Here is a 26,253-nt window from a genome sequence, read left to right as displayed (position 1 = left end):
AGCCTTAGGATCCCACATGTGTTTGCTAGCCATAAGAACTTTCACTATACTTTAACGTCAAAAATGTTGCTATACCTGTGCTCTGTTAGAGAGGGGAACCCAGAGTCACAGGCCTAAGACTCGGTGACAATAGCCCCTTCTCTGCTTACCTTCCAGGAGTAAGATGCACTGCTTCTGCAGTGTTTGCACTAGCTCATCATCCAGCTGCAGCTCCTGGAGTCGACTCAGGAGCTGCTCCTCATTACGGCACACCTTGTCCTGTGCGTAGAGGCCTTCAGGCATCACCCTCTGTTGACCCATCCCCATCAGAGCAACTTCCATGGCCAATGACAGGTAGGACTCACTGCTGTCTGGGCAGCCTGCAGCCACAGGCACATGCTGGTACACAGGGGCTCTGCTTTCATTCATATCTGAGGACAACAGGGCACCGGATTCGGTAGGTCAGGCCCCATGGATTTTTCTGCCTCTCTTCCCCCCACACTTTGGAATACAGCTTGGTCAAGAGCTAACACAGGGAAGCTGAGTCAAACACCAGAACAGTAAGACAAATATACTGAAAAAAGGTTATACAGGGTTACAAAGATTCCTAACTCCTTCCTAATGCATTATCTGGCTAGGCCAGCTGGGGAAGAATACAATCATACTAATCTTTTGCTAGAATGTTATGTAATACTAATTAACTATTTTTGTGTCTGTCTCTTCACTAGAATGTAAGAACCTTAAAGGAAAGAGACTTTATCTTACTGCCTGAGGCATCTCCAGGGCCTGGTATGTGGAAGGAGCTAAGTGTATGTCTATGGTAAATAAACCCCAAGTACAACTTCAGGTTTTCAAGATGTAAGTGTCATTGTACAGATGAAACAGACCAAAGATGATGAGTCCTTTTTCAGGGGATCAGAGGAAAGATAGGGTAGCCCCTACCTTGCATTGGGGCCACCCCCCCAATCTCTACCCACAGAAATCCAAATCCATCCAGTTAAACTATTACTTTTGTGACATTTGAAACTTTTATGTTATTAGTACTTTATATGGTCCACCTTTGGGTTCAAAGTTTCAGGAGGAGAGCACAGGTGTAAAAGCCAGAGTCTTAATTTCTTTCCTTTCCCCTTCCTCCATCTGGTAAATATTTATGGAAGACTATTAAATGGGAGTTACTGCCCTAAGTGCTAGGATCACAATGATAAGTCATAATTTCTGCGTTCAGGGACCTGACAGTCTAGTAAGAGATACTTACTTGTAAACAGATTGTAATGCAGTGTGCTAAATACCGTAACAGATGTATGTATACAATACAGTGATAGCATAAAGGAAAGAAGAATCAGTTCTGTCTCAAGTCCTTGCTACTTTGAGACTTTATTAAATTACTTCTCTTTTATTTCTGTTTTGTAAATTTGGTACAAAACCACCATAAAGGAGAATGTTCAAGGGGAACATGAGAGTATTATGCAAGGTATACACACTGCTGATGGAAGTTTTTTCCCCCTTCCAGACTCTGAGGACTGCTTGGCCTCTGACTCCTCAAATCCCCCTAGCCCTTCTTATTCCCCTTGGATTACTCTTTAGGCATTCACACGGTAGGGAAGTGAGAGGAGCAAAGGAAGACTGAGGCTGGCACAGTAAAATGGGTGAGTAGGACAGGGCCAGTCCACAGAGTGGGAAAGGAAGGTGGGAAAGAGAGCAATCCCAAGAAAACCTCTCAGGGGAGGTCCCGTTTGGATAAGAGACCAAAAGGCTGCAAGAGGGGTAAAACAGCCTCTGTCATGGAGGAGAAGAGAGCTCCCAAGGGCAGTTTTGGCTTGCCTTGGGCTGACCCCTGTACCTGACACTTCCAGATAGCCATCATCATTCAGGCGGCAGGCCTCAGTCAAAGTGAGAAACAGGCAGCCAATGGGATCCAGGGGGTGGCCCACCCAGCCTTCTAGGTTTGTGATCGTTGTGGTTCCTCTCTGCAACAGTTCTGGAAACAAGCAGGTCAAGGTTTCAGAGAGTGATAGAGACACACTGCTCTCTGTCCCTGCCCGGTCTCTCCATTAGTCTCTTCACCAGTCTCTTTCAGACACTGGCCCTGAAACTCAAAGTAAAGCTTCCCTCACTGTATTGCTCTGGGTTGATGAGACTGGTCACAAGCTCATCATCCAGCTCTGAGGCATGTGGTGTGCATTTAGGCTGCCTGCTGACAGCACACATATGTAGATACAGCTTTACAGATCTTCTCATACCAGATCTTAGTGGATTCAACTGTCCTGTGAGAGAGGCAGGCCAGCATTATTATTCCCATTTTACAGATAAGAAAACTGATATTCATAGAGGTAAAGTGAGGCACTCCACACAGCAAGGAGAATGACCTAGAATCCCCTAGCCGCTGTAACACCAGGAAACTTAATGAAAATTAAGTACTAGGCCTTGCAGCCCCTGAGGGTCCTCATCAGCCTCAGCCTAAGGAGTTAAGATGGCTCTTGATCACTATACCTTTCTTCTGATGCTTGTAGATTTCCAGCTGCCGTTGCTGCTGCAACCTCAGAGTATTGATAATGGCCACTGTGAGTCTGAGGGCCTCTTTTGGGTAACCATGGGAACGCAGGGCATCAACCCGAGCACAGGCTGTAGGCACATGCTCTACCAGATGAGAAGAAAATATTTTGATTGAGTTAAATTTTCAAATCAGGAAAATTCATGCTTGACAAAGGGAGACTGTATTCAGTTCAGTTCCTCAAATTCAACCTGACATCTACTGTGTACCAGAAATTGTATCTTACCTTTTAGGGATAGAAAGTTGAATAAGTCACACGTACTACCTCCAAGGAGACACCCTGCAGCCCCAGTGTAGTGGTTTGGTGTAGAAACGGACAAAGAACTAGGATAATAAAATGTTGTACCTCTTTGTGAACATGTACTACAGGAAGGCAATGTAGCAACAAACTGCCTTTATAGAGGGAAAGGCCTCATTTGTTTATTAATCCTATGCTTCCTGAGAACCTATTAAATGCCAGGTAGCATGCTGGGCAAAGCAGCTACAAAGATGAATAAGAAATGGTCACTTTCCTCAAAGTGCTCACAAATGATACATAAACATATCATTATAAAACAGTTGAAAAGAAATGACATGATAGAAATATACACAGAAAGAAAATAATATTTGAGCTATATCCTTTGTAGGGCAAGTAATATTTTAAATATGTAGACAAGCAGGGAAAGGCATTCCTGGTTGCCTTTATATATAACATATAAACAGAGGCATATAAGTAAAAGCATAAAAAGTATTCTAGATAACATCTTCAGAGTACGGCAAATAGTTCTGTGTGGAGTTAGGTTATGCGGCTAGAGATAGCCTGGAAAGGTAGAGTCTGGGATGTTAAGAGTTTTGGATGCCATACTAAGGAGTTTGGATTTACCTTAGGTATAACAAATGACTACCAAAGGCTTATAAATGGGGAAGTGATTATAATGAGATTTACGGTTTATTTTGTGATTTCTTTTAAGATAACATTAAAAATTATACAAATAGTTATAGAAAATTTGAAAATATAGATAAAACAAAATAAAGATTGGAGATAACCATTATTTCTAGTTTCGTATTTCATTTTATGAAAAAAATATATATCCAGACTTTTCTATTTAATTTTAATAAAAATGGGATATTTTAATTATTGTTTTGTAACTAGGTTTTTCCACTTAATAACATATTGTAAATATTTTCCCATATTAAATACACTTCTATAACATTAAAAATGATTACATATCATTCCACTGAATATACATACTATCCATTAAGTCAATCAATCCCCTATTGTTGGACATTTAGATTGCTTCCAATTTTTCTCCTCTGTACATTATACATCCATGCTCTAATAAGCCCCATAACTTTATGCATATTCTTAGTTAATTATAGCTCAGGATAAATTCCTAGAGGTAGAATTCCTGGATCAAGGGCTATGAATGTATTTTAAAGGCTTTTGATAAATGTTGTTGAAATGTTTTAAGCATTTACATTCCTACCAGTAGTATATGAGATTACCTCTCCTACATGTAACCTCTCCTCTACCAAAACCTAATTATCTTTATTTATAAAATTTCTGACTATTTGACAATTGAAACATGATAATTCAGTGTTGTTTTGATTTGCATCTTTGTTTATTAATGAGGTTATATTTTTTCTCATGCTTGTTATATATATGTTTTAGAAGTGTTAGATCAGAGAAGAAGAAATATAATCAAAGGGAATTTCAGGTGGATTCAGCAAGATCTTGTGAAAGACAAAGATATGGGGTGAGGGATGGAGGTAGGGAATTGGGAGATGATAATAAAAATGTACGCAATTGTCGTTAAGACTCAGAAAATGCATATTTTTAAAAAGTGTCTAGTTTGGAATGGGCATTCTGTAATAAAGTCAAGAACAGATTGACAGAGGCTAGGGGAGGGTTTAAACTCCCAATGGCACAGCTCTATTCTGTTATGATGGCGGAAGGAACGAGGAAAGGAAGACAGCTTGGTGACAAATGCAGACAGTGCCTTAGCTACTAGTACAGAGTAATTTAAGTTTCAAAGTTCATGCCTTTTCAGCAAAATATGTAATTTCAGAGTAGATTACAATGTTGTTCAGTAACTGCTGACTGAGAGAGCCTGTGAACTAATGTCTAATGATTTTGTTAGTACTCTTTCAGATTTACTAACTCCTTTCCCCTCCCCAAACTTAGGAAACAATATAAATCCCTCTATTTGAGGTTACTGTACCTCACTTGTACATATGCAAATCGCCCAGGCTACACATAAATACCCTGAGGCCCTAGTCAAGGCCCCAGAAGATCTGTATGAAGACTGTCCAAAGTGTAGTTGTGTTGCTGGTACCTATGCAGATGGCTCACTCAAGCTTGGCATGAGGTGAGAGAGGGCTCTGAAATTCTGAGAGTAGGACAGGTACACTTACCAAGCCACAGTGGCTGGCCTTGGGAATTAAAGAGTAGTCTCTCACTTTCCTGCTGGCAGGCAGGAGCTATATATACATCACTGCTGATTATTCGCTGTAAGTGGCTGTCCTGCCAATGCAATTCACGGCCCTCGATGGCTCTAGTGAACACTGTCCGTCTTGGTCTGGATAAAGAATCTGGGGAAAGAAAGAAATGCAGCAGTTCAATGATGGGTAATCTGAAGCTCTAGCTCCTGTGTCTTCTTCAGGGTGGGAGGAATGGCAGAAGAATAGTGTACAGTTAGTGACAGCAGTCACTCTGCCATCTGTCTGGGTGTTTGTTGTGTTGCTTCTTTGTTGGATAGCTTTTAGTGTGTCTGTGCCCTCTATGGGAAAACCTTTCTACATAGATCTATGGCTGAAGACCAATTTCTCCTAGGACCCAGAGCCACATGAAAGAGAGGAGGGACAGTGGTGCTCAGCTGCTCAATTATGAGGATACAAACTGCTTCTATAGAAGCCAGAGGAACAGAGAAGCAGCTAGGTAATGTCCCTGGCCAACCCATAACCTGTTTCTTTTACAGCATGACCCACATCAGACTAAGTACTTCTGTGACATTGATATAAAAGCTGAAAAAGAGCTGAAGCCCTGTGTATTCTGGTATCTTTATCACACTAGTGTCTGCAAGCTTACAACCTTGTTCTCCCATAAGAAAAACTGATGCTGACAAAAGACTAAATTGTTTTCTCACTGGAGTCCTACCATGCCATCTCTCTTCAGGAAAAGGGCTGCAGGGAAACAGTAGATGAAGTAAGCTCAATTCTTCAGGGTGGTGTGTAGGAAGACCAAATGGAAGATACAATCATAAAATGTGGATATAGAAGGACTCATGGAAGTGACATTTAAGGAAATAAAAACATAAACGATCATTTAACTCTCTGCCAGACTAAGAACAGTTGAAACTATTTTGGGATCAAGAACTGAAATACAGCTATTTCCAGAGATGCCCAAATGAGTTGTGCATCTACTGAGCCTGTGCAAAAATACTGGGAGGGAAAGTCAGAGGATTCAGACTGAACATGAAAGAAATGAACATATTCATCTACTAAGCAAAAGTCCTTGGAATCTGGTCATCTCTTCAGAAACCTGTATATTCCTTAGAGTGCAGGCTCAGAGGATTAAATCAGAATAGCACTGACAATATTTACTGAAATTGCTTCTCCTTCATGTCACCCCTCAGTTGAAGCACAGCGACCCTTCTACTGGCTGCAGTCGGAGCCCCTCTCCTGTTAAATTGAGAATCCACCGTGGGTCTGCTCAGCCCACAGTGGGGATTAGGCTCCCAATATGTTTTGTATTTCATGAAGTCAGCAAATAATGACTGCCTATACTACATGGCAGGTACTGTTCTAGGTATTGAGGATATAAGAAGTCCTTGGTTTCATGGACCTTTATATTCAAATGGGGAGAGACAGTTAAATGAATGTATAGTATAGTAAATATATAAGATGGTTATGAGTGCTAAGGAAGAGACTAAAGCAAAGTTAGGGAGAAAGGCAAGTTGGTATTGGGTGGGGGTTATTGTTTTATATAGCATGGTTTTTAATAAGGTAACATTTGAACAGAGACCTGAAGGAACTGAAGAGCAAGCCTCAGATATAACTAAGGGAAGAGCATCCTAGGCAAAAGGAACAGCAAGTGCTACTGGTGGGAACATATTTGGAGTGTTTGAGGGTAGTGACGAGGCCAGTGTACCTAGAATGGAGTAAATAAGCAGGAAAGTCATAGGAGATGAGGCCAGAGAGATACTAGGAAACCAGACCATGGAGGGCCTTCTGGGCCATGAGGCAAAAATGAGAAGTCACTGGAGGTCATTGAGCCATTGAAGGTATATGATCTGATTTGCATTTTAAAAGGACAACTGGCAGCAGTATTGAGAACAGACTTTACGATGGAAGCAGTTAGGAGGCCACTGCAATAATTTGTGAAAGATGATGGTAATCTGTTCAGAGTAATAAGCAGTGGAGGTGATGAGAGTAAATGAACCCTGGATATATTTTGAAGGTAAAGGTAATAGGATTTGCTCATGGATTAGATCTGGGATGAGAAAGAGAAGAATCAAGGATGACTCCAAGGTTTTTAAGATAGACTTGTCATATATGGAGACAGGGAAGACTGCAGGAGGAGCAGGTTTGGGTGGGGCTAGAGGGGTAAGAAATCCTACTGAGATCCTATTAATATCTAAGCTGAAGCATCAAAAAGGTAGATGAACATGTAAATCTGGAGTTGAGAGGAAAAGTCTGGGCAAGAGATATAAATCTGGATGTTGTTAGTATATAGATGATTATTAAAACAATGCAATTACCAGGGGAGTAAATATAGAAAGAGAAGTGGTTTGATAACTGAGTCCTGGGTACTCTAGCATTTTAGGTTGGGAAGTGGTGGGGAGACAGTAAAGGAGACTGAGAAGGAGGGGCCCATGAAGAGGAGAACCAAGAGAGTAGTGTCTTGGAAATTAGGTGCTTGAAGGAGAGAGTGATCGATTGTGACAAATACTGCTGATCGGTCAAGTAAGATTCTGACTGAGAACTAGATTTAGCAATGGTTAGCGTTAGTGACCAGTACAAGAGATGTTTCAGTACTGAAGGGATGAAAGCCTGACTGGAATGAGTTGAAGAGAGAATAAGAGCAGAAGAAGTAGAGAAGATAAATATATAATATTCTTCTGAGCAATTTTCTTAATTCTACCACTTATTTCTACTACCTCAGAGAAACAAGGTGGTAGACAGAGAGTCATGTGGGGTCAACAAGAATGTTTTTTGCTTTGTTTTGTTTTGGGATGAAAGATAAAACAATGTGCTTGTATACTCAGAGGAATAATCCACAAAAACCTGTGACACAGGAGAGAGTAGAAATAGTTCCTGGGGTGATGTCCTAGATAAAAGGAATAAGATCTCAAGAACAAGTGGAGGGTTTGGACTTAGACAGAAGCACAAACAAAAACAGCAGAAGAGGCAGAGTAGATGGGTAGAGACAGAAGCAGATGTGGTGACAGAGTTTTGGAAATTCTCTTCTGATTGCTTCTATATTCTCAGTGAACAGGAAGCAAGTCTTCAGGATGAAAGTGAAGATGGGGAGAAAGTATAGAAAGTTTTAAGGAAAAGATGGTGTGAATTAGTAATTTAGAAGACTGAAAGAAGGCATAGACTAGGGAAATGTAGTTGATGTCTGGACAATACTATGGACCCACTTGAGATTAGTGGTCATAAACTTAAGATAAGACCAGTTATCATAGTCATGTTTCTCTCCACCATGTTCAGCTGTGCGGGTGTGAGCACCGAGTAACTAGAAAGTTAGACTGAACTACTAAGGTTAGGGTTTTGCTATGTGAGTGTAACTAAGGGAACGAGGGGGTTGAGTATGTATGCAAGGTAGTGATTATAATGATGCACCAAGGAATCTAATCGGGATAAGAAGGAAAATGAGGCTACCACAAGAATGAAAAAGTGATAGGATCAAAATTCCTAGTGGGTCAAAGAATTACTGGAACTGGAATACCAGAGAAAATAACCTAGTAAGACTGGTGGTGCTAATTAGAGCTGCTTGAAATTGCGACTATGAAGAAGGTGTAGTTATTGGTAATGGCAAGCTTTAGGGTATGATCTTGGGGTTGCATAGCTAAGTTATGATAGAAGATAGACTATTAAAAGACAGGAGGTCAAAGAACTGAAAGACTAGAATACTGAAGGTACCATCTATGTGGCTATTTAAATGATCAAGAATCATGACAGAAGTAGAGGCAGAGAGTAGTGTTAGTGAGCCAGTAACCAAAACTCTTCAAGGAATGAGGGGGCCTGCCCCAGAGGTCAAACGACCAAACCCTGGAGGGCAGCAGACAGCATATTTTAACAGCACTGACTTTAAAGCTGGGGGGTATTTTAGGAAGGAGGGTAGGACAATGATGTAGAAATGGCAATGAAGAATAAACAGGATGCCTATTGCTCCATCAGGCCCAAAGGTAAAGAGATGTGAGAGATAAATCAGCCACAGCTTGAGAAGACAAGAGGAAACAACATTCTCAAATATACTGTCACCAGTATACTGTGACAAGGAAGAAACTGCCAGACTGGAGGCATGTGTTTATACACATGTGGCTCTCTCTATACCAAACCAAAGTCAATACTAAAAGGATAGATTCCTGTGTTGTGGAGGTTAGATGAATGCCAGCAAAGGGTAGCTTCAAGTGGCAAAGTTGTAGGCTTTTCATCTCTCATTACCTTGGTTGCCTTAAATACACTGATAATCAATTATGGTACAGTAGACGAAGACCAAGCAAGAACAATAATTTAAGTGATTTCCTCCTAGAGGTTAAAAATATCAGTAGATTTATCGCTTAAAATAAAAGGGAGGACATGTAAAATCAATGTCTGATAAAATCTACCAATAAAGGATCCCCATGGGCTAAAGAGCAATCAATTGCCAACAGCAAATGGCCTGAGTTAGATGAACTAAAGCTGATGTGAATGTCGATGTCCAGTGATACCTGGTCAGCGGGCTCAAAAGGCAGAGGGTACAATATCACTGTACTGGATTTGTCTTAAAATGGAGCAAGAGTCCTAGCCATATCTCGGAACGATGACCCCCTCCTAGAAATCTGCTGTATAAAAATTTGAGGAAAACAGAGAAAAGTAAGTAAGAAAGGCAACTGTCAGGACATTTTTTTAAGTTGTTTTTTTATTTTTTCTCCCAGGTCTTCTATCATTCCCTTGAGGTACGTCTTCTGAGCTAAAACCAACCCAAACTGAGGCCAAGATCCATTAGTCATGAAAAACTTGAAGAGGATTCATGAAGAGGGCTCTAGGAATTTATGCTGGGCACTGTAAGGACACTCTAGATGTGGAAAAGGACAGCATCCTCAATGTCAAAGATACAAGCTTACCCTTATTTAAGGTTTGGCATTTCAAGACAAACAAAAGAACAGGCTTTTCTTATTTAGGATGACAATTCTGACAGTCCAAAAGTTGTCCAGCCACCTTTGTTCTCAGGCTTTACCCTCCGACCTTTTGGAGTTCTAGGCATGAAGACGCTAAAATGATATCTGGCTCACCTGAACGGTGACTGGCATTCTGGGGAAGTGCGTTGGTGATGTTGGGCAGCTCATGCCCATAGTTCCCATCCTCCAGGGGACAGACATCCAGGTCATTCCACTTCTGCAGCTGCTGCAGCCAACAGGATTTTTCCTCCAATTTGCAATGTGGATTTAAAATGATGCACACCCATAACGCCCCTGGAAAAGAAAGCAACCCACATTCTTGACATCTCTCCTTTGATGTATGTCTAAGCCTTAATTTTTCAGTTTACTCTTTTCTTCCATTTTTTGTTGGTAGGAAAAGTTTCCAAAATATCAGCTTTTCTCAATATAAAAAACCAAATCTAAAAATAAACCAGCCCCTGGGCTTCCCTGGTGGCGCAGTGGTTGGGAGTCCGCCTGCCGATGCAGGGGACACGGGTTCGTGCCCCGGTCCGGGAAGGTCCCACATGCCGCGGAGCGGCTGGGCCCGTGAGCCACGGCCACTGAGCCTGCGCGTCCGGAGCCTGTGCTCCGCAACGGGAGAGGCCACAACAGTGAGAGGGAGGCCCACACACTGCAAAAAAAAAAAAAAAAAAGAAAAACCAGCCCCCAAACCAAATCTGCTAAAGTTTTCAGAAATGCTTATTTTTCCTTCCCAAAGGTTTCTTAAAGCAAAGTGACTATCTTGATATCTGGATATATGCCCATGATGATGAACAAGACAGATTTGGGCTTGAATTCCGAGCTCAGATCTGCAGTCCAACAAACATTTATTGAGAGAGTTCTTGTTCAAGACCTTGTATTGGAGAATAAGACCCTGTTCCTACCCTTGAGGAGCTGTCCAATGGGGGAGATAGATAAATAAACACAGTGTCATTTGAATATGATAAGTGTTAAGATAAAGATATATTCAGGGTACAATAATAGCACAGAGGAAGGGCATTTAGCATAAGAAGGAAGGTGCTCAGAAAAGGATTTTAGTTGACCTTAGACTTTCTGAGCTTCAAATCCCTCAACTGTAAAACTGAGATCATAATGTAAAGGGCCTAGCATATTATTTGGCACAGAGTGGAATTTAGTATTTCCCTTTTCCAGGGAAAATCGTTTATTTGTACTTGGATTTTGATACTGTTGATCAGCTGTGATGCCTTAAAACTATCACATTCTTGGATCTTCTCTGTCACTATAGCAGAGTATCACATATTCCACATAACCAATGAGTACTGTTTCTTTGACCACATCACCCTTCTTTGCAAGCAAACCTGCTTCTTATTTTCAAAGTTGGCTATGTGGCTGAGACAGAAGTATTCTCAATCTCAAGTTAACAATAAGCCTGGCTGCAGAGTGTCTTAAGTTAAACATCCTTTGGGATGGTGTTACATACATAGACGGCAGTATATTCAGACACTATTTCAAGGCCCCTCAAAGTCAAATAGGAATGTTTTAAAAGACCATTTAAGCCTCAATTTCAGGCACTAGCTAGAGGTGATGAAAATTCATTTCTATTGGCTCAATTCAGTTTTTCAAATCCACAATGAAAAAGAAACTACACTATGTAATATAATAGTATTATATAATGATGGTTCTTAAGGGGATTATAATTAGGAGTCCCTCAAAATATAATTATACTAAAGCATAGTAAATGCTATTATAACCACATATAAAATGCTATGAGAATATGTATGATGGAACAATTAACTCTGTAGGTGGGGTCAGGAAAAGTTATAACATTTGAGTTTGTCCTTGAAGAACAAACATGAGTTAATTCTAGTTAAAAAATGGCTAACTAAATACATATGCTCATCATCAGTCCCTCCTGATGCTTCACTAAAATGACAGTAGAGGGATAAGAACAGGCATAAACTCACATAGACACACAGAATGGGAGAGATGAAAAAGAAGAGTCATAAAATTGGGAATCTGGAAGGCATGTGGATGAGAAATAGCTGACATAGCAGAAGAAAGTTGAAAACTCCATCAGCAGTTAGGAAAGCCCAGCAGCAGACTGATTCATGCTGCAGAGCCCCGCTGAAAGTGGGGCCGACATATAGTGGAACAGGTTAGAAGTTTGTCAAAGGTCTCAGGATCACAGACTTCCTCCTCTATTCAAGGTAGCTCAGTGCCTGTTCATTCTCTCTCCTGGAAGAAAACCAGAGCTTTACTCACTGGAAAGATAGATTCGGAGAGGCTCTGGATTGGGAATACTGTGTACAACTGAGGGTGAGGTTTCCATGCGAAAAACTGAGGGAGTAAGAAAAATATACATATTGTACAAATGGACACACTTACCCCCACCATCCAACCCTCTTTCCCTATTTGGTTCTGAGAAAAGTGTGACAGGCTTATAATCCAGACATGGTGTTCATGTCCTAGTGTTTTGTGGAAGGTAGAACTTGTGAGTAACAAAATTAGCTGAGGAAATATCTAAGCAAAGTGTTGAAGGAGCAGCCTGGTTTCTCTTGACTGCTTATAGTAAAATGCAAGAAGAAAGAAATTATTTAAAGACAGAACTGTGAATCAAAAAGGAAGCAGAACTTAAAGATGTGGAACATGCTTAGCCTATCCACATTGAAAAGAATGAGAAAGCCTGTTTGGGAAAGAATATAACGGTGTGACCCTTAGAGAGGTAAATCTTCATCTTTTATTGTAGGGATAAAAAGAGAATACATAGAATTAAAAAATCAAGAAAGAACAGTTATTTAGAAATGTGGAGGCATGTCAGAAAAAGCAGCTAAAAGAATTAAAAATTGCTCTTTCTGAGAAGTAGGAACTGACAATGTGAAGGAATATGGCATAGGAATATTGTTTTTTATTATAAAGTTTGTAGAACTCTTTGACATTTTAACCTGTATACGTGTATTACTTCATTTTGAAAGAAGAACGAGAGATAAATAGGAGTGGTTGGGGCGGAGAGATCGAGGGACGGTATATACCCAAACAGGAGAAAGGACACAAGCGAAGACAAAGACGTTCTCATGAGTCATTTTAGTCTCTTTGGATATTTAGTCTATTGGATGTTTTTTCCTTTTGGTAGAAAATTTTTGTAATCTAGGATGTTAGCTTTTAGTACTATTGGGACTGTGAGTTCCTACCAATTACAGTGTCCTTTCTGAACACCAGGTGGCAGGAAATCCCTAATATATAGGAGGTAAAGGAGGTAAAAAATTTCTAGCCGTGTGACAGTAAGAAAGATGCACAAATATTCAGATCATAAAAATTACTTTCTCTACTTTTAGAATTTAAGAATCCTAAAGGCCTGTATAAACCTCAAGAAAAAAATTTTTTCTTCACATTGTAGTCTTTTCCTATGGTGTCTGTGTTACACTGTTTGCTGGTTCTTGTAAAATTAATGTAGGGATAGGGTCCCACCCACCAACAAACAAAAAAGATAAGAAAACCTCATTATTTAAGATGCGGGAAGAGGAGCGCTAAGAACACAATTTTGAGGAAGCACCAATATTTATGTAATGAGCAGAGGAGAAGGAGGAATAAGCAAAAGAGATTAAGAAAGAAAGATAAGAGAGATGGAAGAACCAGGAGAAATTAGTGACACACAAGCCAATTAGCAATGTCTAATGAGGCAGAGTGTCAGTATTAGTAAGAAACATTTACTTTACAGTTTAAGATGTGCTTTTTGTTTATAGTGAAGTAAAAGATTCTCACATTTAATCTTCATAAGTATAACGAGAACCAAAGAGAGGCCATTAAACTTGGCCTTATGAATGGCAAAATCAATAGGATAACAGGAACAGAAAACAGATTGGGTGAGTTGAGAGAGGCTTAAGAGGCAAAAAAAGCAGGGAACTAACTACAGTCATCAAGGAGTTACCATTTCCTAGGCACTGAAATATTAAAAAGGGGATCCCTAGAAAGTGAGTACTTTCACCTGTAAGTTTAAAATGAGTTTTCTGTTTTATTAAGTCATTATGGATTTGTTTTAAAACAAACTCAAGAGATTGCTGCATCTCTAAGAAAGAGACAAGGCAAAAAATCCTGCAGGTGCCTACATGTAACAGGCATGTAGGGACTGTGTTACCATGATCCAAAAGCAGATTTTCCAGCAACTTAAAAAAAGCATCACCTGAGGATACAGGGAGGGGGAAGGGTAAGCTGGGACAAAGTGAGAGAGTGGCATGGACATATATACACTACTAAATGTGAAATAGATAGCTAGTGGAAAGCAACCGCATAGCACAGGGAGATCAGCTCAGTGCTTTGTGACCACCTAGAGCGGTGGGATAGGGAGGGTGAGAGGGAGGGAGACGCAAGAGGGAAGAGATATGGGGACATATGTATATGTATAGCTGATTCACTTCGTTATAAAAGAGAAACTAACACACCATTGTAAAGCAATTATACTGCAATAAAGATGTTTAAAAAAAAAGCATCAAAAACTCTAACCAAGTGTAGGTACTATGGAAGTTAAAATTTTACATAATTATTATATATTAAGTATAATAAATAATAGCAACTATTTCTTTTTATGGGCTACGCATTATAATAGGCACTTTATATATATTATCTTATTCAGTCTTCCAACTGTGCGGGTCAACAGGACTTGGATTGGGTGTAGAAGGTAGAAAACAGAGGGAACCTAGGTTGACTCAGATTTTCTTCTTGAGCAGCTAGATACATCTCACGACCCTGTACTGAGATGGGGAAAATTAGGCCTTGGCGGGAAAAATAAGAGTTCTGTGATGGTCATGTTAAGTTTGAGATGTTTCTTAGACATGGTGGGAAGCTGGACACTGAGCCTACAGCTCAAGAGAAAGGTCAGAGCTAGAGACATAAATCTGTGACTTGCCTACATCTAGATTATATTTAAAGCCATGGGACTGAATATGATCACTTAGGTACAGAACGTAGACAGGGCAGCGGGTACTGCAGAATACTCAATATTTAGAAGGATTGAGAAAAGGAAGAGGAGCCTACAAAGCAGTCTGACAGAAAGTAGCCAGAATGTGGGAGGAAACCCAGGAGGGTGTGTGGGGTTATGAAAGCTAAGAGAGTACGTTTCAAGATGGGTATGGTCAATTTTATTGAAAACTGCTAAGAGGTCAAGTAAAATAACAACAGAGAAGTGGCCACTGCAATATGGAAGTCACTGGTGACTGTAGCAAGAGCTACTTGTCAGTAGAGTGGCAACAATGAGCAATGGAAGCTCAATTGCAGTGGGCTCGGGAGAGAATTGGAGGTAAGCAAATGGAAAGAGTGACTGCAGACAAGGTTTTCAAGAAGTGTTGTTTTGTGGGATAGGGAGGGTGGGAGGGAGGCTCAAGAGGGAGGGGATATGGGGATATATGTATACGTATAGCTGATTCACTGTTTTTTTTTTAAACATCTTTATCGGAGTATAATTGCATTACAATGGTGTGTTAGTTTCTGCTTTATAACAAAGTGAATCAGCTATACATATACATATATCCCCATATCCCCTCCCTCTTGCATCCTCCTCCCCTCCTCCCTATCCCACCCACCATTCTAGATGGTCACAAAGCACTGAGCTGATCTCCCGGTGCTATGCGGCTGCTTCCCACTAGCTATCTATTTTATTTTATTTATTTATTTCTACATCTTTATTAGAGCATAATGGCTCTACAATGGTGTGCTAGTTTCTGCTTTATAACAAAGTGAATCGGTTATACATATACCTATGTCCCCATATCTCTTCTCTCTTGCGTCTCCCTCCCTCCCACCGCGCTAGGTGGTCACAAAGCACCGAGCTGTTCTCCCTGTGCTATGCGGCTGCTTCCCACTAGCTATCTATTTTACGTTTGGGAGTGTATATATGTCCATGCCACTCTCTCACCTTGTCCCAGTTTACCCTTCCCCCTCCCCGTATCCTCAAGTCGATTCTCTAGTAGGTCTGCGTCTTTATTCCTGTCTTGCCCCTAGGTTCTTCATGACCACTTTTTTTTTTAAAGATTCCATGTATATGTGTTAGCATACAGTATTTGTTTTTCTCTTTCTGACTTACTTCACTCTGTATGACAGACTCTAGGTCCATCCAACTCACTACAAATACCTCAATTTCGTTTTTTTAATGACTGAGTAATATTCCATTGTATATATGTGCCACATCTTCTTTATCCATTCATCTGTCGATGGACACTTAGGTTGCTTCCAATTCCTGGCTATTGTAAACAGAGCTGCAATGAACATTGTGGTACATGACTGTTTTTGAATTATGGTTTTCTCAGGGTATATGCCCAGTAGTGGGATTGCTGGGTCGTATGGTAGTTCTGTTTTTAGTTTTTTAAGGAACCTCCATACTGTTCTCCATAGTGGCTTTATCAGTTTATATTCCCATCAGCAGTGCAAGAGGGTTCCCTTTCCTCCACACCCTCTCCAGCATTTATTGTTTGTAGATTTCTGATGATGCCCATTCTGACCGGTGTGAGATGATATCTCATTGTAGTTTTGATTTGCATTTCTCTAATGATTAATGATGTTCAGCATTCTTTCATGTGTTTGTTGGCAATCTGTATATCTTCTTTGGAGAAATGTCTATTTAGGTCTTCTGCCCATTTCTGGATTGGGTTGTTTGATTTTTTGATACTGAGTTGCATGAGCTGCTTGTAAATTTTGGAAATTAATCCTTTGTCAGTTGCTTCATTTGCAAATATTTTCTCCCATTCTGAGGGTTGTCTTTTGGTCTTGTTTATGGTTTCCTTTGCTGTGCAAAAGCTTTTAAGTTTCATTAGGTCCCGTTTATTTTTGGTTTTATTTCCATTTCTCTAGAAGGTGGGTCAAAAAGGATCTTGCTGTGATGTATGTCATAGAGTGTTCTGCCTGTGTTTTCTTCTAAGGTTTGATAGTGTCTGGCCTTACATTTAGGTCTTTAACCATTTTGAGTTTATTTTTGTGTATGGTGTTAGGGAGTGTTTTAATTTCATTCTTTATATGTAGCTGTCCAGTTTTCCCAGCACCACTTATTGAAGAGGCTGTCTTTTCTCCTTTATCAAAAATAAGGTGACCATATATGCATGAGTCTATCTCTGGACTTTCTATCCTGTTCCATTGATGTATATTTCTGTTTTTGTGCCAGTACCATACTGTCTTGATTACTGTAGCTCTGTAGTATAGTTTGAAGTGAGGGAGCCTGATTCCTCCAGCTCTGTCTTTCGTTCTCAAGATTGTTTTGGCTATTCGGGGTCTTTTGTGTTTCCATACAAATTGTGAAATTTTTTGTTCTAGTTCTGTGAAAAATGCCAGTGGTAGTTTGATAGGGATTGCATTGAATCTGTAGATTGCTATGGGCAGTAGACTCATTTTCACAATGTTGATTCTTCCAATCCAAGAACGTGGTATATCTCTCCATCTATCTGTATCACCATTAATTTCTTTCATCAGTGTCTTATAATTTTCTGCATACAGGTCTTTTGTCTCCTTAGGTAGGTTTATTCCTAGGTATTTTATTCTTTTTGTTGCAGTGGTAAATGGGAGTGTTTTCTTAATTTCACTTTCAGATTTTTCATCATTAGTGTATAGGAATGCCAGAAGATTTCTGTGCATTAATTTTGTATCCTGCTACTTTACCAAATTCATTGATTAGCTCTAGTAGTTTTCTGGTAGCAACTTTAGGATTCTCTATGTATAGTATCATGTCATCTGCAAACAGTGACAGCTTTACTTCTTCTTTTCCAGTTTGGATTCCTTTTATTTCTTTTTCTTCTCTGATTGCTGTGGCTAAAACTTCCAAAACTATGTTGAATAATAGTAGTGAGAGTGGGCAATCTTGTCTTGTTCCTGATCTTAGAGGAAATGGTTTCAGTTTTTCACCATCGAGAACAATGTTGGCTGTGGGTTTGTCATATATGGCCTTTTTTATGTTGAGGTAAGTTCTCTCTATGCTTACTTTCTGGAGGGTTTTTATCATAAATGGGTGTTGAATTTTGTCAAAAGCTTTTTCTGCATCCATTGAGATGATCATATGGTTTTTCTCCTTCAGTTTGTTAATATGGTTTATCCCAATGATTAATCTGTATATACTGAAGAATCCTTGCATTCCTGAGATAAACGCCACTTGATCATGGTGTATGATCCTTTTAATGTGCTGTTGGATTCTGTTTGCTAGTATTTTGTTGAGGACTTTTGCATCTATGTTCATCAGTGATATTGGCCTGTAGTTTTCTTTCTTTGTGACATCTTTGTCTGTTTTTGGTATCAGGGTGATGGTGGCCTCGTAGAAGGAGTTTGGGAGGGTTCCTGCCTCTGCTATATTTTGGAAGAGTGTGAGAGGGACAGGTGTTAGCTCTTCTCTAAATGTTTGATAGAATTCGCCTGTGAAGCCATCTGGTCCTGGGCTTTTGTTTGTTGGAAGATTTTAAATCACAGTCTCAATTTCAGTGCTTGTGATTGGTCTGTTTATATTTTCTATTTCTTACTGGTTCAGTCTCAGAAAGTTCTGCTTTTCTAAGAATTTGTCCATTTCTTCCAGGTTGTCCATTTTATTGGCATATTGTTGCTTGTAGTAATCTCTCATGATCCTTTGTATTTCTGCAGTGTCAATTGTTACTTCTTTTTCATTTTGAATTCTATTGATTTGAGTCTTCTCCCTTTTTTTCTTGATGAGTTGGCTAGTGGTTTACCAATTATGTTTATCTTCTCAAAGAACCAGCTTTTAGTTTTATTGCTCTTTGCTATCATTTCCTTCATTTCTTTTTCATTTATTTCTGATCTGATCTTTATGATTTCTTTCCTTCTGCTAAGTTTGGGTTTTTTTTTGTTGTTGTTCTTCTTTCTCTAATTGCTTTAGGTGTAAGGTTAGGTTGTTTATTTGAGATGTTCTTGTTTCTTAAGGTAGGATTGTATTGCTATAAACTTCCCTCTTAGAACTGCTTTTGCTGCATCCCACAGGTTTTGGGTCTTCGTGTTTTAATTGTCATTTGTTTCTAGGTATTTTTTGATTTCCGCTTTGATTTCTTCAGTGATCTCTTGGTTATTAAGTAGTGTATTGTTTAGCCTCCATGTATTTGTATTTTTTACAGATTTTTTTCCTGTAATTGATATCTAGTCTCATAGCATTGTGGTTGGAAAAGATAGTTGATACGATTTCAATATTCCTAAATTATCAAGGCTTGATTTGTGACCCAAGATATGATCTATCCTGGAGAATGTTCTCTGAGCACTTGAGAAGAAAGTGTATTGTGTTGTTTTTGGATGGAATATCCTATAAATATCAATTAAGTCCATGTTGTTTAATGTATCATATAAAGCTTGTGTTACCTTATGTATTTTCATTTTGGATGATCTGTCCATTGTTGACAGTGGGGTGTTAAAGTCCCCTACTATGATTGTGTTACTGTTGATTTCCCCATCTATGGCTGTTAGCTTTTGCCTTATGTATTGAAGTGCTCCTATGTTGGGTGCATAAATATTTACAACTGTTATATCTTCTTCTTGGATTGATCCCTTGATCATTATGTAGTGTCCTTCTTTGTCTCTTGCAATAGTCTTTATTTTCAAGTCTATTTTGTCTAACATGAGAACTGCTACTCCAGCTTCCTTTTGATTTCCATTTGCATGGAATATCTTTTTCCATCCCTTCACTTTCAGTCTGCATGTGTCCCTAGGTCTGAAGTGGGTCTCTTGTAGACAGCATATATATACGGGTCTTGTTTTTGTATCCATTCAGCCAGTCTATGTCTTTTGGTGGGAGCATTTAATCCATTTACATTTAAGGTAATCGATATGTATGTCCCTATTACCATTTTCTTAATTGTTTTGGGTTTGTTATTGTAGGTCTTTCCCTTCTCTTGTGTGTCCTGCCTAGAGAAGTTCCTTTAGCATTTGTTGTAAAGCTGGTTTGGTGGTGGTGAAGTGTCTTAGGTTTTGCTTGTCTGTAAAGGTTTTAATTTCTCGGTCGAATCTGAATGAGATTCTTACTGGGCAGAGTAACCTTGTTTGTAGGTTTTTCCTTTTTCTCACTTTAAATACGTCTTGCCACTCCCTTCCGGCTTGCAGAGTTTCTGCTGAAAGATCAGCTGTTAACCTTATGGGGATTCCCTTGTATGTTATTTGTTGTTTTTCCCTTGCTGCTTTTAATATTTTTTCTTTGTATTTAATTTTTGATAGTTTGATTAATATGTGTCTTGGAGTGTTTCTCCTTGGATTTATCCTGTATGGGACTCTCTGTGCTTCCTGGACTTGATTAACTATTTCCTTTCCCATATTAGGAAAGTTTTCAACTATAATCTCTTCAAATACTTTCTCAGTCCCTTTCTTTTTCTCTTCTTCTTCTGGGACCCCTATAATTCGAATGTTGGTGTGTTTAATGTTGTCCCAGAGGTCTCTAAGACTGTCTTCAATTCTTTTCATTCTTTTTTCTTTATTCTGCTCTGCAGTAGTTATTTCCACTATTTTATCTTCCAGGTCACTTATCTGTTCTTCTACCTCATTTATTCTGCTATTGATTCCTTGTAGAGAACTTTTAATTTCACTTATTGTGTTGTTCATCATTGTTTGTTTGCTCTTTATCTCTTCTAGGTCCTTGTTAAACGTTTCTTGTATTTTCTCCATTCTATTTCCAAGATTTTGGATCATGTTTACTATCATTACTCTGAATTCATTTTCAGGTAGACCACGTATTTCCTCTTCATTTGTTTGGTCTGGTGGGTTTTTATCTTGCTCCTTCATCTGCTGTGCATTTCTCTGTCTTCTAATTTTGCTTAACTTACTGTGTTTGGGGTCTCCTTTTTGCAGGCTGCAGGTTCGTAGTTCCTGTTGTTTTTGGTGTCTGCCCCCAGTGGCTAATGTTGGTTCAGTGGGTTGTGTAGGCCTCCTGGTGGAGGGGACTAGTGCCTGTGTTCTGGTGGATGAGGCTGGATCTTGTCTTTCTGGTGGGCAGGACCATATCCCGTGGTGTGTTTGGGGTGTCTGTGACCTTATTATGATTTTAGGCAGCCTCTCTGCTAATGTTAGGCAGCCTCTCTGTGGGGTTGTGTTCCTGTGTTGCTAGTTGTTTGGCATAAGGTGTCCAGCACTGTAGCTTGATGATTGTTGAGTGGAGCCAGGTCTTAGTGTTGAGATGGAGATCTCTGGGAGTGCTTTCGCTGTTTGATATTACGTGGAGCCAGGGGGTCTCTGGTGGACCAATGTCGTGACCTCGGCTCTCCCACCTCAGAGGCGCAGGCCTGACACCCGGCCCGAGCACCAAGACCCTGTCAGCCACACGGCCTTACTACATGTGACATACTCTGATTTCTTCTATTCTTCCAACCTCATGATTGATAACGTTTGGGGGAAAGAATGATATCCTGTTCAAAAATCAAGTCAAAAACTTATCCACGCATCGATTTCTCAATCCAGGATCTTGATAAATAACCATCAAGCCTTTAAAATCCTCGATAGGTCTGTCTCACTGAATGGTTTTGATCTCATTACTTCCTTTTTTGAGCTAATGGTTGAAAATGGGGGTAGCTTGTAAAACTGGTAAAATATTGGCTTTGATGCTTCCTTATCAACATATACACTCTACATGAAGATTCTTGGGGAAACAGAAGGCTGCCGGGTACTGGTTCAGATGGGTAACAGTGCCTTAGGAAGTGACGGAATGACTGCAGGCACTGAGAGTGAGATCACAAAACAAGTTTGTGCCGCCTCCTGGTGGCACCTGATTCACAGGTGCTCAGTAAATGGCCATTACTTTCACTAGTCCATAAATTCACTGGGTGCTCCTGGGTTTTTTTCTTGAACAGCCACAACAGAGGTCTGTCTGCACGCTCTGCAGTCTTCACACAACCAGAGAAGCAGGGTGACTGCACCCCTTGTGCCACATCCACGTGGCAATCTACATCCTTTAGGCCCCCCTAGCCCCGCCCAGAGACCTTCCACAAGGCTCTAACCCAGGCCTTAGCCGGGCCCTGAGGGACAAGGCTGTGAGGGTGCCCACCTGGAGTAGAAGCTCAGATTGGGCACTGCACTTCCTGGGACCCAGGCAACCGTTGTCCTCGGGCTGGAGGAACTGTGCGCAGCTTGATTCACTTTGTTATATAGCAGAAACTAACAAAACATTGTAAAGCAATTATACTCCAATAAAGATGTAAAAAAAAAAAAAAAAAAGAAAGTGTTGCTTTGAATGGAAGAAGAGAAATGGGGCAGTAATTAGAGGGGGATGGGACCATCAAAGGCACTTTTTTTTTTGAGACTAAAACTATTAGAGCATATCTGTATGCTGATGGAACTGATCCAGTATTGAGGGAGAAATTAATGATGCCAGAGAAAGGAGTAACTGAGGAGCAAAATTCTTGAGAAAAGGAAATGGCATAGGAACCAGAGCAAGTATGTAAGGAGTGGCCTTTTATGGGAGCAGAGATACTTTATAGGTTTTAAAAGAAGATTTTTAAAAGCATATATGGGGGCTTCCCTGGTGGTGCAGTGGTTGAGAGTCTGCCTGCCGATGCAGGGGACATGGGTTCGTGCCCCGGTCCGGGAAGATCCCACATGCCGCGGAGCAGCTGGGCCCGTGAGCCATGGCCGCTGAGCCTGCGTGTCCGGAGCTTGTGCTCTGCAATGGGAGAGGCCACAACAGCGAGAGGCCCGCGTACCGCAAAAAAAAAAAAAAAAAAAAAAAAGCATATGTGTACAGACATGGAGAGATGAGAAAACTTCATGTCTGATTGCTTCTGTTATCTCTGGTTTAGGAACTGAAGGTAGTGAGCCCACTCCTCTAAATTCCTACAATCCCTGTCGAGGCCCTCCCCAGAGAAGCAGGCCTTGTGACCAGTAAGGAACCCTCAGAGTAGTCAAGGGAAGCATGAATGCACTTGCTCTAGTGTCTGACCCAATAAGGCTTCTCTTAGTGCAGTGTTTTTCAAAATGTGGTCTCTGGAACCGTGGCATCAGCATCCCCAGGAAATTGGTTAGAAATGCAAATTATCAGGCCCTACTCCAACCTATGTAATCAGAAACTCTGGGGACAGGGCCCAGCAATCTGTTTAAACAAGTACTCCAGGTTATTTTGAGAAGTTTGGGAACCACTGTCTTTGCAGAATGCTGAGAGTTTCTTGGAAGGTTGATATAGCAATTTCGTAGATATGAAAATATCACAATCAAGAGCTCTTCATAATGAACCTAAGTATATGACAAAAGCATTAAAAGCACTGGGATCTAGCTCTGCTTACTTCCTCTTACCTACCTTTGCCCCAAAGGCCAAGCCCAAATCCACAAAACAATCCCATGATTGTCACAGAAATTATTCCCAAGAGATTCAGGCCTCAGATGAAACTGACTCTCTGAAGGCTAATTTCAAATTCTTAAGAAACATGCACTTTGGGGGAAAATAGTACATAACAAGGTGAAATTGAGGGAGATGTTACAGAAGGATGTTTGATTTGGATTCAGACAGATTGGGGTTCCGGCGTTAGAGCCACCACTTACTAGTGTGTGACCTTGAACAAATAACTTTTTGGAGCTCATTTGTCTCCCCTAAGCTGATATGTTACCCTAGAAGGAAGTCCATGCCTACAATTCCTTCTGAGGAAAGAGTATAAGAAGCTGTTCCCAACTTGCCATGCATTGTGACCCTGGTCACAACTGGTTGGACCAGTAACTTTAGACTAATAGTTCAACATTCCTGTACTTCAGAAAGTGTGATTGTGTCAGAGAGACAGTTTTCTATAATTCTTTATTTTATTCTGTATCCAGAAGTAACCAGAGCTGTCTCTGTTTCTTTGCAACAAACACACAATTACCTCATAGGTTTGTTATGAGAATTACAGGAAACAATGTGTGTACAATCTTTAACACAGAGTCTGGCACATAACGCTCAATAATGTAGCTCTTCATTATTAATGAGAACTCCAAAGCCATTAGTGCCCCAGGTGATATCAAGAAGCCTTAGCACCCAAATCAAAATCCCACCCTCAGTAGCCCCAAAGTAACCAAGTATAGTCCCAGAGTCATTAAGCCTCATTCCCCATGGCTTTTAGCCCTAAGACTATAATGTATATGCTTCAGGGGAATTCACTAAAATCCTAAACTATAGTTTTTTTTTTTGTGGTACGCGGGCCTCTCACCACTGTGGCCTCTCCTGCTGCGGAGCACAGGCTCCGGACGCGCAGGCTCAGCGGCCACGGCTCACGGGCCCAGCCGCTCTGCGGCACACAGGATCCTCCCAGACCGGGGCACGAACCCGCGTCCCCTGCATCAGCAGGTGGACTCTTAACCACTGCGCCACCAGGGAAGCCTCTAAACTTTAGTTTTTTTCTTGGGCTATTTTGTATGAGTGGAAAGTTTGTCGTTGCTTTCTGGGCTGGAGGGAGTATGGAGAAGCTATAACAGAACTTTTAGAATATGTCATATGGAAGTTTTCCAGTATAACCCAAGAGTGGGGCCATGACTGGATAGTGAGTTCAGAGTATGGAGGATTCTGCAAACAGGGGGAGGAACTGAGTATTAGCCCTGCAAAACTAGCCTTGGAACAGGGGAATGATAAAGAGAAATAATGACTAAAGAAGATGGCCTTGATGAGAAGAATCTAGAACAGAGAAGCCAGTCAGGGGGCCACAGGTCTAATTTAATCTAAAAGTCCCAAGGCCCTCAACCAGATCAGTGGTGATGGGAAGTAAAAAGTGTGAATGGACACTAAATTGCATTCTGAAGGTCAAGGAATCAAATTAATTTGGTGACTGAATGTAGGGAATGAACAAAAAATGAGTGCTTGACAACAAGTTTGGTAGAGTAAGAAATGGTGGTGCCAATGCCAGGTTCAGGGGAATCTCTTTTCACAGAAGCCCTGATTTCATTTTTGGGTTTCTCAAGTTTGAGGTGATCCGGAGATTTTTTTCAGGAGAAATGGTCATAGGGCAGTTGCTAATATGAGACTGGAACTCAGGTAAGTGGAAAGAAGATGAGGATGAGATCATCATAAAGGAAACTCTGAAGCCATGCTATTGAAAAAAAAGAGTTCTCAAAGGAGTATAGAGAAAGAATAGAAGTCCAAGGCCCAAGTCTTGGAAACTGCCTTATGTCTAAGAGGTTTGTCTGGGGGTGATAAAGAAAAGCAGACCCAGGGAAAGCAAGAAAAGTGAGTTTGGTAAGTATCTGGACAGCCAGGCTAATGCCATGGAACAGAAGCCAAGGCAAAAGGTTTTCTCTCACCAAAGGCTTCTATGTGGTAACATGTGGAACAGAATGCAGATGTCAATAGCAAAGCACAATGCTGTGGAAGAAACACAAGTGAGTTCAGAATTACTCTGGGTAGCCTCTGTAGAGCCTAAATCTTCTGCCAATTGGGCTAAAGTTCACTTAGCAAGATCCATGTAATGACTGATGGCAAGTGTTCACTAACACTATTGCCAGGGGGCAAGCTGATAGGATAGACAGAGCACTTCTCTGAGATATGCGGACTTACCTAGCTCATCCCAGAGCTGCCTGCACTTATCTGTCATGGTTGTTCCTTGCTGCCTCCAGAGTGTGAGTCGTGGGTCAGCCATAAACTGCTCAGTTATTAGCGTCAGCATCCTGGCTCCATTGGAATCTCTCATCCGCAGCATCTCTCGAACCTGACACATAAGGAGGGGCAAGAGTTGGTGACTGCACATCATGACAAAGTAGGAGGAGAAAGAAGGGGAGGAGGGGGAGGAGAAGATGAAGTAACTAAGCACAGCATATCCAAAGAGCCAAAAAGAAGGCCTCTTGTTCTGTATGTAAGTTCTTTGCATGTATCAAGAAAGGCTGCTGTGGGCAATGAGATACCACTTCACACTCACAAGGATGGCTAGAATCAAAAAGCCAGATAATAAGTGTTGGCAAGGATATAGAGAAATCAGAACCCTCATACATTGTTTGGCGGGAATGTAGAATGATGTAGCCACTTTGGAAATCAGTCTAGAAATTCCTCAAATGATTAAACACAGAGCTACCATATGGCCTATCAATTCCATGCCTAGAGAGAAATGAAAATATATATGTCCACACAGAAACATTGTGCAAGAATGTTTATAGCAGCATTATTTATAATAGCTAAAAAATGGAAACAATCCAAATGCCCATCAACAGAAAAATGGATAAACAAAAAGTGTGGTATCCATATAATGGAATATTACTTGGCCATAAAAAGGAATGAAGTACTGACACATGCTACAGCATGGATGTGTTTTTAAATACTTTAAAATACTATTCCAGGAGAAAGAAGCCAGTCCAGAATAGGGAAATCTATAGAGACAGAAAGTAGATTAGTGGTTGCTTAGGGCTGGGGGAGTGGGGCATGGGGAATAGGGGAGTGGTAGGTAGAGGGTATGGGGTTTCTTTTTAAGATAATGAAAATGTTTTAAA

At 40.6% G+C, this 26,253-nt stretch overlaps 1 protein-coding gene across 1 annotated transcript in view; it reads right to left on the bottom strand.

The window, feature by feature from the left end:
• The window catches only part of ZSWIM5 (zinc finger SWIM-type containing 5), a 256,500-nt gene that overhangs the window by 27,847 nt on the left and 202,400 nt on the right, over positions 1 to 26,253 (bottom strand). The window contains exons 4-9 of the mRNA XM_022575556.3: positions 25,331 to 25,481; positions 10,012 to 10,191; positions 4,925 to 5,101; positions 2,470 to 2,616; positions 1,820 to 1,957; positions 150 to 410 (exon numbers count right to left, since the gene is read on the bottom strand). Coding sequence (XP_022431264.1) covers positions 150 to 410; positions 1,820 to 1,957; positions 2,470 to 2,616; positions 4,925 to 5,101; positions 10,012 to 10,191; positions 25,331 to 25,481 — 1,054 coding nt within the window. The remainder of the gene's footprint in view (positions 1 to 149; positions 411 to 1,819; positions 1,958 to 2,469; positions 2,617 to 4,924; positions 5,102 to 10,011; positions 10,192 to 25,330; positions 25,482 to 26,253) is intronic.

Source organism: Delphinapterus leucas, chromosome 1 (genome assembly GCF_059928025.1).
Source record: "Delphinapterus leucas isolate spDelLeu-1000000601 "Yukka" chromosome 1, BTC_Dleu_Yukka2, whole genome shotgun sequence".
Classification (NCBI taxonomy): domain Eukaryota; kingdom Metazoa; phylum Chordata; class Mammalia; order Artiodactyla; family Monodontidae; genus Delphinapterus; species Delphinapterus leucas.
The sequence above is the reverse complement of the archived record's forward strand: the minus strand, read 5'-3'. Positions and strand labels throughout refer to the sequence as shown.